Here is a 19071-nt window from a genome sequence, read left to right on the forward strand (position 1 = left end):
AAGTGCCTCTAGCTATGATCGACCCTTTCATGTCCTTTTTTTATTACACAGTTTGTATTTTATGCCATTATAAAGTGAGGCTAATTCACTTACAAATAGAGATCAACAAACAAAACGTTCCTACAGAATGAATACACATGGAATATTTACCCCATTTCATGATTCAAACTACTGAGATATAAAAACGTCAAGAAACAAAACAAAGGAGGAGAGAAAATAGCCTGAGTCGATGGGGAAATAGTTAAAAAAATACCAGCCTGAGAAAAGCCCATTTGATTTACTTTATACAATAATTTACAGTAGTACAATGTGAAAAAGTGACATTATCTGATGCGCACTAAAAATAGTCCAGATTATTTTACAGCCGAGACAGATTTAAATAATTCAAGCATGATGGAAAGAAAAATTACAGATAAAAATTGGCAAAATGGTCACAAAACACTGTAAACGAGGTACTTTGGAAGGTGAACCCCAGTCCTTCAGAACAGAAACCCTTGATAAAGACGACACGCCGGTGTGGCGTCCGTTCACTCAACACTTCTTAAATAAGCTGCGGTCATTTACGGGTGTGTGTCGGGATCCAGTGTCGCACACGAGAGTGAAACATGGACTCGTCTGTTTCAAAGTAAAAACAAACAAAAACAAAAAAGGAAAGTAGTCAATTTATAAAAATAATAATTAAAAAAAATTACTCTGCAGCACCTACGAAAGAATGCAGCCAACTCTTAAATACAAAAATAAGTGTAAATCTGTATGTCCTCCGAGGTGAGTAGGAAAGGGCGGCACTCCCAGAGTCCCAGCGGCCAACAGTCCCCTAAGGCATTTCCTGTGTGTGTGTGTGAGTGTGTGTGAGTGTGTGTATGGCTGATCAGGAACGCTGTGTTGAGAGCGCTATGTCTTGCGGCCGCTCCAGACCTGTTCGGGTGTGCTCTTGTGGTCGGACGAGTACTCGAAGGGCGAGCGCTGGTCCCGGGGCGAGCGCGGGCCGCTCCGGTGCTCCGTCTGCCAGTCCGAGTGGTAGCGGTACTCCCGGGAGGATTTGTGATGCGTGTAGTCGGAGCCGGGCCGGTGCTCAGAGTGGAAGCGGTGGTCGGAGTGCGTTCGGTCCTTGGAGTTGCTCTCGGATCGGTGCTCTCGGCTGGAGCGGTGCTCGTCCAGCTTCCGGTGCTTGCTGTCGCTGTAGTATCTGCAGAACCACACACACACACACACACACGTTATCATATCAGCATGATGATGATGAGACCTTTTACTGAGAACACTAAACAACCAGAAATTCTCACACTAATTTAAAGATATTAAAAACACATAACAATTGCTGCTGAAATAAAATATTTATTTGACTAAATATTTACTAAATTAGAAATTATTTGAAAATGAATAGCTGTACGTTCACACCGCCGCCGACTTGAGCTTCCAAAGCGGCCGGAAGTCATTCATTTTCAATGGAAGCTGGCTTTTCTCAGCTGCAAGGAGCATCAAATCCATCGGCGTTGCGTTTTGGGCGTGTTGAGCGTCAATCAGAAAGTTGAAAGAAGCTCAAGTTCATGGTAATGAGCTGTGACACGGTTCAGCGGCAAAACGCCAGCAACCAATCGGAATATAGACGTCCTTCGCGCTGGCTGATTCCGGAGAAACATACGATGTAAACTTTAGTTCCTACCAAAACATTAGTTCCGAGAAAATGGAAGAGAAGCTAATAATCGCCGTTGCTGGGTTTCCTATCATTTATGACATGACTTTGTTTGCTTATAGGGACCGTGAGAGCGCAACTTTTATTTGAAATATTTACAAACGCTCGTTTTAAAGCGGGAATGCAAATCATTTGCTCACGGTGACACTGATTTGACAAATGCATATATAGCCTAATGCAAATAATAATAATAGCTAACTATTCTTTTTTTCCCGACCAAATGTGACCAAAACGGTTAGAAAAAACAGGCAATACATTGAAGAAACCTTTTATAATGACAGTATTTTTATGTTTATTACATTTCATGTTGTGACACTTCTCTTCTCCCTGCTACGTCAGAGCGTTCAAAGCGTCAACAAGCTTCCCCGTACTTTTAGACAAGCGTCCTTGACAGGGCGGCCAGAGCTTCTGTGACGCTCAAGTCGGCGGCGGTGTGAACGTACAGTAATATGAAAAAATAATCTGTAAAAGCAGTGTCAAAATAAAAGTTTCACTTCCAGCACATCAGCCAAACAGAAAAACGAATCGCCTGATGCAGATAATAAAACAAACGGCGCGTTTATATATGGGTCAGTCATCTACACCAGTGGCTCTCTCACTTCAAGGCTGTCAACTCAAGTATGTGATCGTTTTAAAGAGGATGTCTTATGCGATTTCATGCATTCTGGCTTATTCACACGCTCCATGTTTAGCATGAGAATCCAACTCTCTAACAAAGTTGCAAAAAACAAGTTGGACGTATGACCGAGTATTTCTGTGCCAAATGCACTCCTTCAGGTTTCGGAAAGGTTTTTTCCCCCCCAAGTATGGCCCTGTATGATGTCATAACGGGAGGAATTCCTTGTATGGACACTTCTCCCGGAAGAGCACGCACAACCAGAGCGATAGCAAAAGCAGCATCCACATCAGTGTGCCTCGTTCGGGTCAGAAGCGCTTTCTTTTTAGCCCACGAAATCAGTGAGTTTTTGTTTGCGAGGGAAAGATAACCTTGTTCAGCTTCCCAAAGAACCCAGCGTTAAGGGAAGAGTGGATGCAGTGTGTTTTTCCGGGGCAGCAACGGAGTTGTGCTAGTGTGTTTGTTCCTGGCATTTCAGTGATTAATGTTTTATTAGCACGGCTCAGTTCAACGAAACTGAAAGATGGAGATCCCGGTCACGAGTCGGCACCGCAGGCAGTGAGTAAAACTGCATCAAATGTCTGTTTTGTTAGCAATCGAGGCGCAAGTGCATATAATGTAAACCTCATTCACTATACGTTCATGTTAAGTTATCCAGTGATGATGCGATGATGTATTGTGCGTGACTTCAGCTCCGCCCACGGCTCGCCTCCAGGAGCGCGACTGTTTTCAGGGAGAATCGGTACAGCTGTAACTGTCTTTTAAAAGTCTGATAAAACTAAAGACTCTTCAGAGATATGAAGGATGCAACAGTGGCGGTTCTACATTGAATTACACCCTGGGCGAGACCCCCTTCGAGTGCCCCCCCCCCTAATATTAACAACTATCCAAACTGTTTTAGACCTAAAATAGCTTAGGCCTTAAATGTCAGAGAAAAGGACAGAATCAGAGATTATTTTTTAATAGAAAATTGTACTTTGCATATTATAGGCTACTGTAAAAACACATAATTATAGTTGATTTTAGTTGATCATTATGAAAATTATTTTCATTTCATGAATATAGTGACCAAAATGATCACGGTTAAACACAGAATCTTGTTCAAAAAGTAGGCCTAATACACAATGAAATCTATTCACCAAGTTAATAACATTAAAGATGATGGCCAAATTTTAAAGGAGTGTCTTTTATGTTATCTACTAACATGCACACGTTCAAATAAACTTTTGACAAAAAAGGTTTTTATAAAAAGATAAACCTCACATATTTCAGCCTTTAAATCATCTTTATAAAAAGAATGGGTCAATAAAAATAAATTCCTGACATTTATAATGCACAGTAGCTTATTTTTTATTATTAATAGTAAAATTCGGTCCGATTTTCCCATGGCTGTCGTTGCTATACAACCATGCCCTGCGCTCTCTACAACGACAAAGAAGTTTTAGTAGTTAATGGATTTCCACCACAGAAAAACGCTTGCTGTAGCTCTGCTAAAAGATTTATTTACGGAGAAGAGAAAAACACCCACGTGTTTGGGTGCACCCCCATACTGAAAAGATTAAAAATGTTCATCTCGCTGCTCCTGGAAAAAATGAGCGCGTCGCTTCAATTATGAGCGCGCTTCCCCGTGCGCCTACATTTGAAATAACGACCTCGAGCGCAAAAGACGCGATATGTGAACGGCCCCTTGGTGAGTTACCTCCAACCTGGAGACCCCCTTGACATAGCTTCTGTGCACGGCACCTTCTCAGCAAGCAGGGGCGCCATTGCCAATAATTGAATTGAAATGATAGAAAATAGAAAACCTTCGCGGCGCAGAGGATTTTTTTTAACTGCTCGTGCCGCCCCCCATGTGACATGAAAAAATGCCGCCCCGGGCGACTGCCCGGTTCGCCCGTGCCTAAAACCGCTACTGGGATGCAATACTCTACAGGCACTCAGGATTATTAGATGATTAGATGTGTGTGTCATGTACCCTTTAAGTAAATCATGGCCACATTGAACTAATTCGTTCCATCCTTTTAATTTGACCCCATTTTAAGATGTACCTAAAATGAAGGAACAGGTTAAGTCATGCGATTCTTCAGTTGTGGCCATGATACACACGTCATGTACAGGGCTCTCTCATCAATCACCCCGTTCACAGCATGGAGAAAGACACATCTGCAAACAAACGCTTGTCCCCTGACCTGCTGTCCTGCCGCTCTGCTCTGTCTGCGTACGGCTCCCGCTCGCGGTGGTCTTTGCCGTTGCTGAAGGAGGAGTAGGGCCTCTTGCGGGAGTCCGAGCTCTTGCGGTACAGGTCTGCAGGGTGGCGCTCTTTGCTGTGCTCATGGTAGCGGGACGAGTGGTGTCTGTCAGAGCTGTAGCTGTCTCTGCTGCTGTCGTCCTGCTGCGACTCCTTGATGCGCTCGACATCTGCAACAGCGCACGCAGCGTCACAGAGAGCGGATGCCAGTTAACTTACGCAACAGAAGTAGTCACACATCCCGTTTAAAAGACTGTCAAATGAATAGACATACCTGCGTGTTTAAAGCTTTGTGTATTTACAGTGCTAGTGTTCTGTTCCACTGCCTGAAATCAAACAACCATCAACTTCAATCCGAAGACTACGAAGATAATGACATCATCTATGATAAGCATTACAGCATATGACACCCATTCAGCAAAAAACATTCAAACATGAGTGAATTATCAAAGATGTTGTGTTCATACCTGAGCATTTTCCTGCCGTTTCTTAATGGCGTGCTTATACAGTTTATGCAGTTTCCTGGCATCAAACTCAGTGAATTTCGAAACAAATATCCACAGATTTCTGGAATATGGGAACAATCAAGATAAACTCAAAATGATCTTCATTTATATACTGTGAATTAGAGCTGCACGATTCTGGATCAATTAAGAATTACAAATGTTTTGGTTGGTTTAAAATAGATCATGATTCTGAATAAACTACTAAACAAAATAACGTGTAGTTTACTAGAGGTTATGGACAAATGTTAATTGCTGCAGTCTATTTAAAAGATTATATATATATATTTGTATATATATAGTCACTCATAAATACTTCACTTGTTTCATTACTGGATGAATCAGCGTTTTTGAATGAATCTCTTAAATGATTTGAATGATTCAATGACAAATAAATGTAATCTCGTCGCATCTACTGGTGTAAAGCTGTAGCACAATATCTATTTGAAGCACCAAGTTAAGTTCAAAAGGTGATTTACTCCGTTTCGATCGCTACAGTAGACATCAGTGTTTATACACTCACCTAAAGGATTATTAGGAACACCTGTTCAATTTCTCATTAATGCAATTATCTAATCAACCAATCACATGGCAGTTGCTTCAATGCATTTAGGGGTGTGGTCCTGGTCAAGACAATCTCCTGAACTCCAAACTGAATGTCAGAATGGGAAAGAAAGGTGATTTAAGCAATTTTGAGCGTGGCATGGTTGTTGGTGCCAGACGGGCCGGTCTGAGTATTCACAATCTGCTCAGTTACTGGGATTTTCACGCACAACCATTTCTAGGGTTTACAAAGAATGGTGTGAAAAGGGAAAAACATCCAGTATGCGGCAGTCCTGTGGGCGAAAATGCCTTGTTGATGCCAGAGGTCAGAGGAGAATGGGCCGACTGATTCAAGCTGATAGAAGAGCAACTTTGACTGAAATAACCACTCGTTACAACCGAGGTATGCAGCAAAGCATTTGTGAAGCCACAACACACACAACCTTGAGGCGGATGGGCTACAACAGCAGAAGACCCCACCGGGTACCACTCATCTCCACTACAAATAGGAAAAAGAGGCTACAATTTGCAAGAGCTCATCAAAATTGGACAGTTGAAGACTGGAAAAATGTTGCCTGGTCTGATGAGTCTCGATTTCTGTTGAGACATTCAGATGGTAGAGTCAGAATTTGGCGTAAACAGAATGAGAACATGGATCCATCATGCCTTGTTACCACTGTGCAGGCTGGTGGTGGTGGTGTAATGGTGTGGGGGATGTTTTCTTGGCACACTTTAGGCCCCTTAGTGCCAATTGGGCATCGTTTAAATGCCACGGCCTACCTGAGCATTGTTTCTGACCATGTCCATCCCTTTATGGCCACCATGTACCCATCCTCTGATGGCTACTTCCAGCAGGATAATGCACCATGTCACAAAGCTCGAATCATTTCAAATTGGTTTCTTGAACATGACAATGAGTTCACTGTACTAAAATGGCCCCCACAGTCACCAGATCTCAACCCAATAGAGCATCTTTGGGATGTGGTGGAACGGGAGCTTCGTGCCCTGGATGTGCATCCCACAAATCTCCATCAACTGCAAGATGCTATCCTATCAATATGGGCCAACATTTCTAAAGAATGCTTTCAGCACCTTGTTGAATCAATGCCACGTAGAATTAAGGCAGTTCTGAAGGCGAAAGGGGGTCAAACACAGTATTAGTATGGTGTTCCTAATAATCCTTTAGGTGAGTGTATCTCAACTATAGACTTTTACTCCAGATATGTGATATGAATATTGTAAGAAATGATGCTGTGTTGTTGAAGAGACTGTTTGTGTACATGACCAACTGCTCTCTTGCTCAGCGCAATCGTACTTGTCAAAGGTTTAATAGAGCCGAATCGTTCTCGTTTAGGAGTAAGATGGAGTGGTTGTTTGACACGAGTCGCCCATCTTGTAACGCTGAATCGTGCAGCTCTACTAGGCTCATGAGAAATGACGTACTTCCTCCACTGCTTGATCTGTTCGGGGTTGGTGTACTCTCTCAGACACTCGGTGATGTGATCTCCTATTTTGATCAGGCACTGCCGCGTGTGTTCCAGCTGCTCTCGCTCAGACAGACCCTTCTCTGGACGGTCCAGCTGCTTCAGTGCTGCCTTCACGGGCCTCATCCGCTCCTTACACTGACACACACACACGCATGATTCAGTACAGTACAATCATCTACATCAGTATCACTCACAAAACAGGACATCAGCTTCTGTTCTAAACCTAGTTTCGCCGACTTGCCAAACAAACAAACAGGAAATGTTGCCTAGAGGAGAGCAGTTTCTAGATCCACCCTTATTAGGGTGTGCTCACACTTGGCAGGTTTGGGTGGATTAAAACGAACTGTGGTGTGATTGCTTTGTTAGTGCGGATCATTGTGAACGAGAGTGTGAACTGTGTAGGAGAGTCCAAAGCAAAACGTTATCTTGCACTATTTACATACGATGAGTAGAAGGAGAATATTATATTGACACATTTATGACACTATATTCAACAACAGCTCGTTCCACACATCATGCATTATCATCAGGGGTGCACGTATTTGCTGGTCCGGTTCTCAAGGGAGCAGCTGGAGACGCTGCCTGGTACTCACACTTTACAAGGCACACGTAAAGTTTTTTTTTAAACATTAATGACAGTGACGGCAGCATAATATTCCTGCTGTTGTCTGAGATCAAATGCACCGACCAAATATACAGACACATCCGGTTTATTTCTCAACTTTTATGACCAAGAGAATACTTGATGAGACGGGTATTTTGACAATTGTGTGTGTATGTGTCCGTTCAAGCACAGGTAAACGCCAAAGAGGAATTAATTCGGTGTTCGAGCACTCTGAAACCTCTCTCTCTCTTCGGGTGTGTGAGGCTGTGCGCACAGATAACAGCGCGCAAGTGCCGATTTTCACTTCTTCCGTGTTTAAAATCATTTAAATGTGTAAATTGGCAAAACAAAACACGTCCAAATGGTAAACTTTCCCTCTCCTGGATTAACCATCAGTTACATGATTGCCGAACCGTGGGTCCGTACGCATCAATTGCTATTAGGCAACCCCTAATAATTAATGAACACTTACGATGCCATCTTACCAGGGATGGAGAAAAATCCTACTCGAGTAAGTGAACGTGTCCCTGTCCCAACTCAAAAGCGCTTCCCTCCACGTTTTCTGGTGCGCATTGTTTATTTTTGCCACGCATGCACACAAGAAAACATGGAGGGAAGCGCTTTTGAGTGCCAACATTTTGTTGGTTATGAGCACCCCTGGTTAAGCCATTTCTACGTCATTGCTCATGTATAGAATGCTCCAGTTTCGGGTTTCAATCCAACCAAGTGTTCACATGTTTATCAAACGGATTAAAGGTTTAAACCACCCCTTACTAGTGTTGTCAAAAATAGCGATACTTCGATGTGTGTGGACACACCAAATACACCAGCTGCACGTTTTGACACGCTCTCTCTCCTCCCCGCGCACAAAGCCGCCTCTCAAACAGCCCGAGTACCATTTTGGCTTTTTGCGCTTTAAACAGTCAAATACATCCAAAATTATGTAAAATTGAGCGTCTTGCCGAGTATTCAGGTAAATTTGGTCAGTTTTGGAATGTAAACTGTTATATTGGATCAGTGCATAAGCTCTTAAAGGGACAGCAGCCTAATAAACCCGCTTCTGTCTGCCATGTTCATCAAAGAACAGAAGACAGAGACAATCACTCGCTGCTCTTCACTGAATAACTTTTGTAACTTAAATTGTAAGCATTACTCTGTATTTAATGAATAATCTAATCAAATGTAGAATAACACGGAATCATTTTCACTTTTATTTCTTACCGGAATACTCTTAAACCAACCTGAAAAGCTTTGATTGTCTTTTTATTCTAATGTATTTATTTGTGGTATATATTGCAGTTTTTCCCTGGTATCGAATATCGATATTTTCCAAGGTATCGTATCGAAGTTGGAAATTCCAGTATCGTGACAACACCACCCCTTACAATCCTAATGAAATTTCAATCGGATTTGACCAATTCAATCCAATTGACGTGGTTACACGTGCCTTTATTCCCACTGGGCTACTAGTCCGATTGCAGTTGGATCATTAGGGTCCATGTAAACGCAGCTAGTGTTTATGATGTGGCTTTGGATCTCCTGAGGAAAGGTTTGGATCAGATGCATGGCTTCTCAGTTCTTCAAACTCACCACACTGAAGGTTTTCTGGTCCAGTTCTTCAGACTCCTCAGACAGATGAATGGCATCTCCTCCTGAGGGCGTGTGCACGGGGGTGTCGGCCTTCTTCTCCCGCACTTCTGCCTTCACCTCTACAGCCTGAGAACACAGTCAACCGCTGCTTGAGTAATTCATGCACATGTTGGACCACATGTTAGATAAAAATGACACACAGATGTCTTAAACCCTAGCGAGCTGCATGAAGACAGCGGTTTTGGACATCACAGGCATGTGGCTGCTGAAGGACCACTAGCGGAGAAACTATTGTGGCCTGTTCTTAATCAAATCTGAGGTGAGACTCAAGTCTCCTCACCAATTGACATGAAAAGATTATAAATATCAGTCTATAAAACATTTACAGAGATATGATTATAAACCAGAACGGTCACAGAATAACACTAGGATGAGCAACTAAAAGAGACCACGTGCCATCAAAATAAATAAATAAAAATTGGCTATAACTGGACTTTGAATGGGCCGTTGACTTCCAAAAATGTTTTCAAGTTAGGCAGCTCGCCAAGTTTTAAAATAAGGCCATAGTTGAGAGGTGTGACCTTCTCTGCAGGAGTCTCGTCCTCTCTGTGCACAGGTTCAGGCTTTATCTCCTTCTCCTTCTCCTTTGGTTCCCTCTCTTTGCTGTCACGGCCCTCCTCTTTCTTCTCCTTCTTAATCTCTTTTTTAACCACTTTCTCGGTTACGTCCTTCTCAACTGGCTCTTTATCCTCAAACTCGTCCTCGTCGGACTCTTCCTCCTCCTCCTCCTCCTCCTCCTCTTCCTCCTCCTCCTCCTCCTCTTCCTCCTCCTTCACTGCCCGCTCTGGCACGCGCGCTCTTCTGTTGGCCGGCTTCACTGGAGCAGTTTCCTGTAAGACGACAGAAAACACATTAGTGCTGGTAATGCATTTAACTTCCAGAATGTGATGCATTTCCAAAAGGAACAGAATATACTGTTGCAAATAATGCTTTTCCGAGCTTGGTTACGTCATTAGAACAGTTGTTTCAGAGACAGAGAAAGCCATTGTGCACAACAGGTCAGGGGACATTTAATTATCCAAGTAAATATGGCCAATTTGGATTTTATTTTGTTGTTAAATGTTCAGAATAAGAAGCACACTGATGAATCTGTGAAAGAGAGCAGGAAGTAGAGATATGGGCATCATTTATAATGTCTCCAGTCTCCACCTCTTTTTGCCAAAGGCTGATTTTGTCCCTATAGCTGTATGAAATGTCTAACAATAGGATGTATCAGACCTCATTTACACTATTGCGCATCATCCAGCAAAAGTCCCTGCCAGATTTCTGGATAACACCCGTGCAGAAAAATCGCGCTGTAAAGGCAGTACTGCCCTTCTCAACACTGCAGCTTGTGAAAGTGGGTTCTCAGCACTTACTTGCATAGAAAATGATTTTAAATTGTGATATTGTCTATATGGGAGAGAAGGATGTTAAATGTGTTTAGGGTTATAGTTTTGACATGAGAGTATCAACAGGGTACCCCCAGGATCCTCCAACTTAAATTCAAGGCTTTTTAAGACCTTTTTAATACCATTTCAAATGAAATTCAATGCCAACTTCGTACCCATTCCGACAGAAGTATGAGGGGAAAATGTCAAATCTGTATACATTTTAAACCCTAGAAAATAATTATGTAAAAGGAGGCTACTTGACTGATAATTTAAGTAAAATGTTTTAATTCATTTAATACATACGCAACAGCATTGTAGCACGCATGTGTATGTAGGCCAGTGTAATTTTGATAGCCATTTTTTATTTAGTCTTCAGACGAAAATGTTTATTGGTCTTAATCACATTTGAGTCATCCAGTTTTTTATAGTTGTAGTTGACGAAAAGTCTTTGCATTTTTTGTCAACTTTTAGTCAAACTGCAGTTACTTGGTAGTTATTTTATATTTAGCACTTGTGCAGTTCTACATAATTATCCCTTTTTTACCTTTTAAAAAAAGAAAGAAATAATGCTTTAAATAAAACAATGTTCATTAAATTTGCAATGTTTTTTCGAAAATCGAAATCAAAGACTTGGTATACAAAATTCAAGACTTTTTCAAGGCTTTTAAGACCCGCGGGTACCCTGATCAAAAAGTTCTCAGTAACCTTTAGCCAGCATGGTTTGGACATAATCGATTTAGAGCTTGATGAAGATCCAATGCAAACTCAAATGGTTCAACATTTTTCACTCCAAGGCCCCAGATTGTTCAAGACAAAGTTGCTTTTCTTCACATTTTTTGTCAATATATTATAATTTTTAAAATTACATTTCATTTATTGTACGTGAATATAAAAAATAATTACATTCTAGAGTTTCAGAAGATTCAAGAATGTTCTTCAAGGTTCAATGTATTTACAACTTTCCTACTTGTTTTTGATTATGGGATAAGGCTTTTACAATTAAGTCACAAACGCAATTTCTCAATTAAATACAATTGAAATGTGTATTATAGAAATTTCCATGAGTTTACGATTTTATTAATGTCTGACTTTTCCAGGTCTAGAAATCTATATCCAGGTTCCCCGAGACAGAACCCTGGTACCTAAACAAAAGTCAATCTCAATAGCTGATGTAGCTGGCTAGCTTCAGCCGTTTTAGCTTACTTAAACTCTTGTCTTGTCTGGAGTTAATGGCCTCATGGGCAGCGCTTGGAAATGTAGAGCACTTGTGCTTCGGGCGACCAGAATTTGAATCCTGACTCATGGCCGTTCCCCATTAAAATAGTTAAACCACTTACTTCTAACGCTTCTCAACCAAGGAGCAACAAGTGCAGTAAGAGTCTGAGATGGTAGGTTTTTCAAAAAAATGTCAGAAAATCTAGTTGGTAGAAACTCGAAAGCTTACAGTTATTAGCATAACCATCTAGCTTGATGCTAGTGGATTAGAGATATAAGTTCAGGCCGTCTTCAATGGGCTGTTTTACTGTACACACAGTACGCACACTGTTGATAGTGAAACCACACACAAGCAGATTTCCATATTAATGTGCTCTGCACCCATACACAATCAACAATGACCGCCTGTTACATCATCAGACATAACGACATCAACCCTCACACATGGTATACCAGCTCAACACAAACCTTCTCCTCTTCCTCCTTCTCATCCTCTTCTTCAGAGCTCTTATCCGACGGCGGCGCAGAGGACAGACTGTTCGTCACATCATCCATCTTCGGTTTTACAGCTTTATTCTTCTTGCCCCGTGGTTTTCTCTTGCGTGAATTTGCCTATGGAGCAGAATAAACATCAGTGTCTGTAATAAAGCACCGAAGGGCAAATGAAGGAGTGTATGAGCTGTTCACCGACAACGTTATTGCCTATTTCACTTTCTTTTTTTACAAGAAAAGCTTATGCTTTAGCTAAAAGGGGTGCCATTGGTTTCAAAAGGTTTGGGAACAATTGCAATAAACAGAGTTGGTTGCAGCTATTCTGAATGATTAACTGGTAAATTTCAGAGCTTTTATGATCTCGCAAAAACACTCACTTGTGAAAAGTCACTGCTCAGTGTAGTCTATCTGGTACATCAACTAACTCACTGGATTTCTTCACTTTGAAATGAATGCATGTTAATTGTGAACAAAGACTCTCTGAAGCTTGTCGCTTTACAGAACGCCAATCTGCTTTCAGTGATATTTTGTAGTATGTGTGGATTGTGTTAAATCTGCGTGACTCACAGTGCCGGCCTGTTTCTGCGCTTCCTTCTTGGCGAGGTCTTTGCTCAGTAATTTGATGAGGTAGTCAGCTCGTGTCTGCAGCTGTTTGGCCTGTGGCTTCTTGTCAGGATCATCTGGAAGGAGCTGCAACAAATTTTGTAACAAGTTATCATTTGAATGCGTCATACATAATCACTAAAACAACAAGAACCCAACAGTACAACAGGGCATGTTGGTCAAACACTGTGTTTCTGTACCTTATGCGTGAGGTTGAGGTCTGGGTCCATCTTGATCATCTCCCAGCTGCCATATCCGTACTCATAGATCCCAATAAGCAGACTGGAGTCGTCCTCTTTACCCCACTCAATGTCAAAATGAGCTGCCTTTGAGTGGCATGGGATTATATACCTTTACATATTAGGAAAAAAAAGATTAACATATATTGTCTAACAAGTAATTTTCCTGCCCTCCCAAAGCAAGCAACCAGAGGAACAGAACACAGGGTCTCTTATTAACAACTACTTTTAAACATTTAACTTAACAAATTCTGAGAAATTGTGTCAAATTTAAAAAAAAATTAGGTGAAAAATAGTGTTTGTACATAGTCCTGGTTGTGTGAATAGAAGAAAAAAACTAGGAAAAACTTGACCAGGCCAATCAGAATGAGCACCAAAACACTCTTAGCAAATCAGCAGTAGGGGGCGTGTCCACTCATGTTGGGGGAGGAGAGAGAGTGAGCAAGAGAGTGAACATTTGTAGAAAGACTAGAAAGAGATATGGCTTAGAGGAATATAATTGGGTAAAAAGGGGTTACGATCAGGCAAGAACTTTAGGACCCACGTTCATTTCGGAAAATCTTTCCAGTGCTGGAGAGACATTAGAAAGCGGGAGAGCCTGAACACGGATGCTGAGATTGCTGTGCATCATTTCTGCCAGATACACAAGTAAAATTGTTTTTTTGCCGTTTCACAGAGCCAAGATGTGCTGTTGAACTATGGTTGAGGTTCAGCCATACTTGTGAGCTGCCCGATACACCAGCTGTTACTCGTCATCTGTTGCATAGTGTGTTTGTTATTCTGTGGGCGGAGCAATGAAGGGAGGGGTGGGTGTCGTTTTCAAATATCAAATTTACTGCACCTTTCATGTAGCCTGGTTAAATCCAGAGCATTCTCAGTTGTAACTGAGTTATGGTCTGGCAAAGCGTCATAGACAAATCATTTCCAAAGGGGCGTCACCAACGGACGTCGCGGATAGACCTAAACCCAATCAGAGCGATGAAGGAGATGACGTATGCAGAGCGGCGGAGAAACATCTCCGAGTGTTGTTCTTTGCTCGGTTTTTAACAAAAAGGAAACGTTCAAATCGCTTAAAACAGACGCGATAGCTGATTGGAACGAGTGATGTTCGACGGCGGCATCCATCTCTGTAATGTAGGCTACAAAATCTGCTTCAAAATCCCAGCGCTGTCGTCATCGTGTAAAGCCCGCCCCAACGCTTCTGATTGGTGCCGCGATTTCGACGGATTGGAAATGGGCTTGAATGAGCTCTTTGCCAGACTAACTTTCAGAGCAAATCTAAATTTGCCGGAAGTTGTCTGGGTTTTCCCAGGCTACCTTTCATGACATGTCATTCAAAACACAACGCTGGCTGCTGAACTCCAAGTCAAGCCGACCATGACGAACATAGTGCCACACTTTATGATAACTACGGTAATCAGCAGGTCTTCAGAGGGGTTTTTCATGGAGCGGACTCGTAAAAGTGGTATGTCATTAACATGAACCCTAGCCTGGTAGTTTTGCTCTTACCTCTTCCTCTCCTCTGGGTCAGAAGGAATGGCCTTGTGTAATGGTGCCAGCTCCTCCTCATGAGAGATCACCAGTTTAGCATTGACTTGAACCCCTGAGATCCTGAAGGTGGGTCCCTTCACCTTCCCTCGCCTGCCTCCTGATATGAACCAGCACATATGGGGAACATTCACTGACTACAGTCTTACTCTTTTACAACATCCAAAATGTTAACTAACTCTCCCAAATGCAAACTCATCAGGTGTGAAAAAGGTGACAAAGAACTCAAAGGCATGATTTTTTTCACATTATGACAGCACGATTTTTTGGATGGACTGAAATGGCAGAGTTTCATGGTTTCCACAGACTTCAGTGATCGGTGCTCTTGCCTGAGGTTCGTTCAGGTCCACAGGGGTTCTCCCGTAGCGTTCTCATACAGCCGTTGTGTACGGTCTCTGCCAGCCGCCGCAGGTCATTCTCAGATTTATCCACCAACTCCGCATCCCGAGCGATGGCATCCAGCCTGTGATGCACATCAATGAGAGAGGCCCAACCGCTAACACATGAAGCGATCGAAAAAAATACAAATAAAGTACTTACCTTTCTAAAGGCCCACCAAATTTTTTGTAACTTTTGATAAATCTGTATGGGAAACAAAAAACATTGGTCACATAAAATTCTAACTAAATGATTACCTTTAATTATTAGATTAATAAAATAATTATAATTTAATATGCTTGAATTTCAGGAGTTAAATTATAACTTTCATTTTCAGCTTAATTTTCTTTGTGAAGAAAAGAAATTAAACTTTACAGCAAACTCTCACTGGATTCATCAAGATCATTTAATACAAAAACCTTTTTTTCACTTATGTCAAAGAATGCTCTATATAGTAATATACACTATCATTAGCACAATATCAAACTGCTTATACCGCCCACCCCTAGTGCTGAACTTGATAAACAGAGCATCAGTGGCTAATTTTTGGATTAATTTAATATGCTTGAATTTCAAGAGTAAAATTATAACTATCATTTTCAGCTTGTTTGTAATTTTCTTTGTTTTTCTACACACAATTGTTTTTTTCTTTACAAAGAAACCTCACAGCAAACTCTCACTGGATTATCCAATAATACACATTTCCACAAGATTAATACAGAAATCTTCTTATTTTTCACCGGTTCCACCAATAATTCTCTATATTGTAACAGCACTGCATAAGTGGTTTGATTTCTTGCTGATGATAGTGTATGAGTTTGGTAAACGGAGCATCAGCGGCTTCACCTGCGTATCTCAGCATCAGTGAAACCTTTAATGTTCTCTCTTGGAATGGTTCGAGGTCTTCCTCGTTTCTTGGGCCTCTTCCTGTCGGAGACCGAGTCGCTGTCTGAACCCGAGTATCGCCTGTTCCGGCTGCGTCTGCCCTCGTTGCCATTAAAGTTGGCCTGTCATTGCAAAACAAACAGGTACATAAAGAGAAAGTACAAAGAACTGCAGGCGTATGTTGCTAGATATGCCATTTTTCTTTTCTCATTCATCAACTCATGATGTAATCTTCTAACGCCATCAAACACACAGACGTGTGTACCTGTTTAGCACATTTCCTCATGCGGGGCAGTAAATAGATCTCCGCGAGCTCTTTCTGTCTCTCCTCTTCCTCAAGTCTCCTCCGCTGCTCCTCTGGGATGATGTCATCCCAGTTCTTAACGTTCCTCTCCGTGTCCATGTCGATCTCCTCCTCCTCCATCATGGAGAAGTTTGCCACCTGCAGGATGGAGCAAACGTGTTCAATAGCGTGATAATGGTGTGACCGAGAAGGTGCTGAAGAAGTATTTGCAGTGTTTAAATCGCACACCTTGAACTGTGAGAGGAGCTCTTCTCCTACAGTCGACGGCCCAGGGTCGTTCTCTCTGGTCTCGGCTCTCTTCAGGATTTCATCAATGTCCATCTCCTACGGGATCAACACACGTCAAGCATCAGCTTCTGCACAGAAGCCCACGTTAATGCTAGGGGTCTTTAGGCACTTCATGATCCGATCCCATTACAAAACGATTCTTGATCTTTTTTTTCTTTAGAATTAATTTACAGACTATAAATGTGAAATGTATTTGTGCAATTTTTTTTAATTGTCAACTAACTAAAGAGAACTTCAAAACATACAAGCAAATAGTAAGTTGTTAAGACGAAGAAAAAAAAAAAAGAAAAAAAAAAAGGTGCTTTCAGTTGCTTAAAGCGCTAGGGCTGGACCCGAATATTCAAATATTCGTTCGGTGGGTTGGTATTCGATTTGAAAATGTGACAATCGAATATTTGTTTTCGATTTTTTTTTGCACACCTGGCATCCCCCTCGAAACGGCTTTCATTCACGCTTGAATATGTTTTACACTATAAAATCTGGTGAAATATAATACTTAACATATAACTTTGTTATAGCTACTTAATAAATATATTTGCTTCTTCTTGGACTACTGAAAGTGTTCCTGCAACGGGAGTATCCTCTGGCTAGAGCGCAGAGCAGCGGAGTGTGTGTGGACAGAAGTGCCTGAGCTTGTGTTCTGGGTTAAGCTGTGTTGCTTTGACATTGTGGAAAATAGAATAGAAACAAAATCACATTAATTTAAAATTACCTTGTTCTGTTTACAGTTTGTTTAATTCTATATAAGGGAATTTATTTTATTTTATTTAAACTGTTTGTTAATTGAAATGTGTGATGTTACTGAAATTGTTATTGCTACAGTGTTCTTTATTTAGGCTACTACAGTTCGTTCATTTATTTTTTGTTTTTCTTTATTTAAATTTCGTTTTTCTATATTTAAATTTTGTTTTTTATTTACTTAAATTTCGTTTTTATTTCATTTTTTATTTTGTATTTATTTAAGTTTCGTTTTTATTTATTTAAATTTCGTTTTTATTTAAATCTACCCTACTTTGTCAGTGAGAAAAATATTATCAGACTAGTCTATACCTTATTAAAAATATTGCTTAAGTTAAAAGACCTGTTTGTGTGTGTGTGTGTGTGTTTTATGTGTGTGTGTGTGTGTGTTTTATATCACTAGTGCAGTGTCCGTTCTCGGAGCATATAAGCTCTGCTCGTGTGAGGCGCGCCGCTTCTTTATTTAAATCTACCCTACTTTGTCAGTGAGTAAAATATTATACCTTACTAAAAATATTGCTCAAGTTAACAGACCTCTGTGTGTGTTTGTGTGTGTGTTTTATATCACTAGTGTCCGTTCTCAGAGCATAAGCTCTGCTCGCGTGAGGCGCGCTGCTTCCCGCTCGCGCTGTTCTGTAGTTTATTACAAGTTTATTAATTCTGAACGTGTCGCGTCTCGCCCGTCTATCTATATTGCACCAAATACGACACTGCACTCCTTGTGAAGTCGTTTGGATGAACGGTTCTCGAAATAATCAAAATGCAAACGAACGGACAGACATACAGAGATTCCGAAGCTTCGAATATTCAATGTTCATTACTATCGAAGCTTCAAAAAATGGTATTCGGACCAGCCCTAAAAGCGCTTTAAGTATCTGAATGTTTCCCAGTCAAGAGCCGTGATTCTCTCCTCCTCAGCGGTTTGATTACTGACAGCGGGAGAGCTAATAGGCTGCATTCACACAAACGCACATCTATTTTGGCAAATCAGTGTTTTGCCCCATAAAGTAGTGTTGTCACGATACCAAAATTATTGTTTCGATACCGATACCAAGTCAAGAATTGCGATTTCGATACTTTTTCGATACTTTTCCTGAAAAGGAGAAACACTCTCAAATATCATTGCTGTGCTTTATTTTAAAACTGGGACAACATTCCAATCATAACACACTAATAAATGAACATTTGAACAGCAGATAGGCTATAATAACCATTTGAACAAAATATGAAATATGAAAAATATAAAAAATAAATTAGAGCAATGACATTCAAGGTAAAAAAAAAAAAAAATTTAGCAGCATTATCTCAGTTATCATAAGAAACATAAGATTTTATCAATATCAATGCCACTGACGATTCTGCTTATCGATCCGATTCTTTAACGATTCTCTTATCGATTCATGATAGCATTGTGTGGAAAAAAGTAGTCATATGCTTTTTCGGGGGGAAAAAACAAGTGTTTTTATTTGTTTTATGTAATTTATGTAATAAATGAAACCTTATTACAAAGTGTTAACGATTAGTTATACACCGATTCAGACAGATCAGTTGTTTTAACCATTCATTAAAACGAATCGGTTCAAATGAGTCATTAGTTTGCGAATTGGACGTGTCATTATCGGACGTGTGCGCGTTGTGTGATTATCCAGGCGGTTACATCCCAC

The 19071-nt window shown here is 41.0% G+C and overlaps 1 protein-coding gene across 1 annotated transcript; it reads right to left on the minus strand.

Annotated features, from left to right (window-relative positions):
* Positions 1 to 257: 257 nt before the first annotated feature.
* Positions 258 to 16732, minus strand: LOC130069374 (chromodomain-helicase-DNA-binding protein 1-like). The gene is made up of 16 exons (XM_056233221.1): positions 16610 to 16732; positions 16343 to 16519; positions 16039 to 16199; positions 15355 to 15396; positions 15144 to 15277; positions 14776 to 14914; positions 13228 to 13378; positions 12992 to 13114; positions 12401 to 12544; positions 9866 to 10174; positions 9285 to 9410; positions 7047 to 7225; positions 5025 to 5124; positions 4832 to 4883; positions 4499 to 4727; positions 258 to 1186 (listed from the first exon to the last, which is right to left on the minus strand). The coding sequence occupies exons 1-16, from the start codon at positions 16700 to 16702 to the stop codon at positions 892 to 894; spliced, it is 2454 nt and encodes an 817-aa protein (XP_056089196.1). The 5' UTR covers positions 16703 to 16732; the 3' UTR covers positions 258 to 891.
* Positions 16733 to 19071: the final 2339 nt, after the last annotated feature.

The sequence above is a fragment of the Rhinichthys klamathensis genome, unplaced genomic scaffold (assembly GCF_029890125.1).
Source record: "Rhinichthys klamathensis goyatoka isolate OS25496 unplaced genomic scaffold, OSU_Roscu_1.1 h1tg000363l_1, whole genome shotgun sequence".
Taxonomy (NCBI): domain Eukaryota; kingdom Metazoa; phylum Chordata; class Actinopteri; order Cypriniformes; family Leuciscidae; genus Rhinichthys; species Rhinichthys klamathensis.

Coding starts and splice junctions, on each gene's coding strand:
- LOC130069374 (XM_056233221.1), bottom strand. CDS start 16,702: ATGGACATTGATGAAATCCTGAAGAGAGCCGAGACCAGAGAGAACGAC. Junction 7,226..9,284: donor ACCAGAAAACCTTCAGTGTG/GTGAGTTTGAAG, acceptor TGTGTGTGTCAG/TGTAAGGAGCGGATGAGGCC. Junction 5,125..7,046: donor CAGATCAAGCAGTGGAGGAA/GTACGTCATTTC, acceptor CCCATATTCCAG/AAATCTGTGGATATTTGTTT.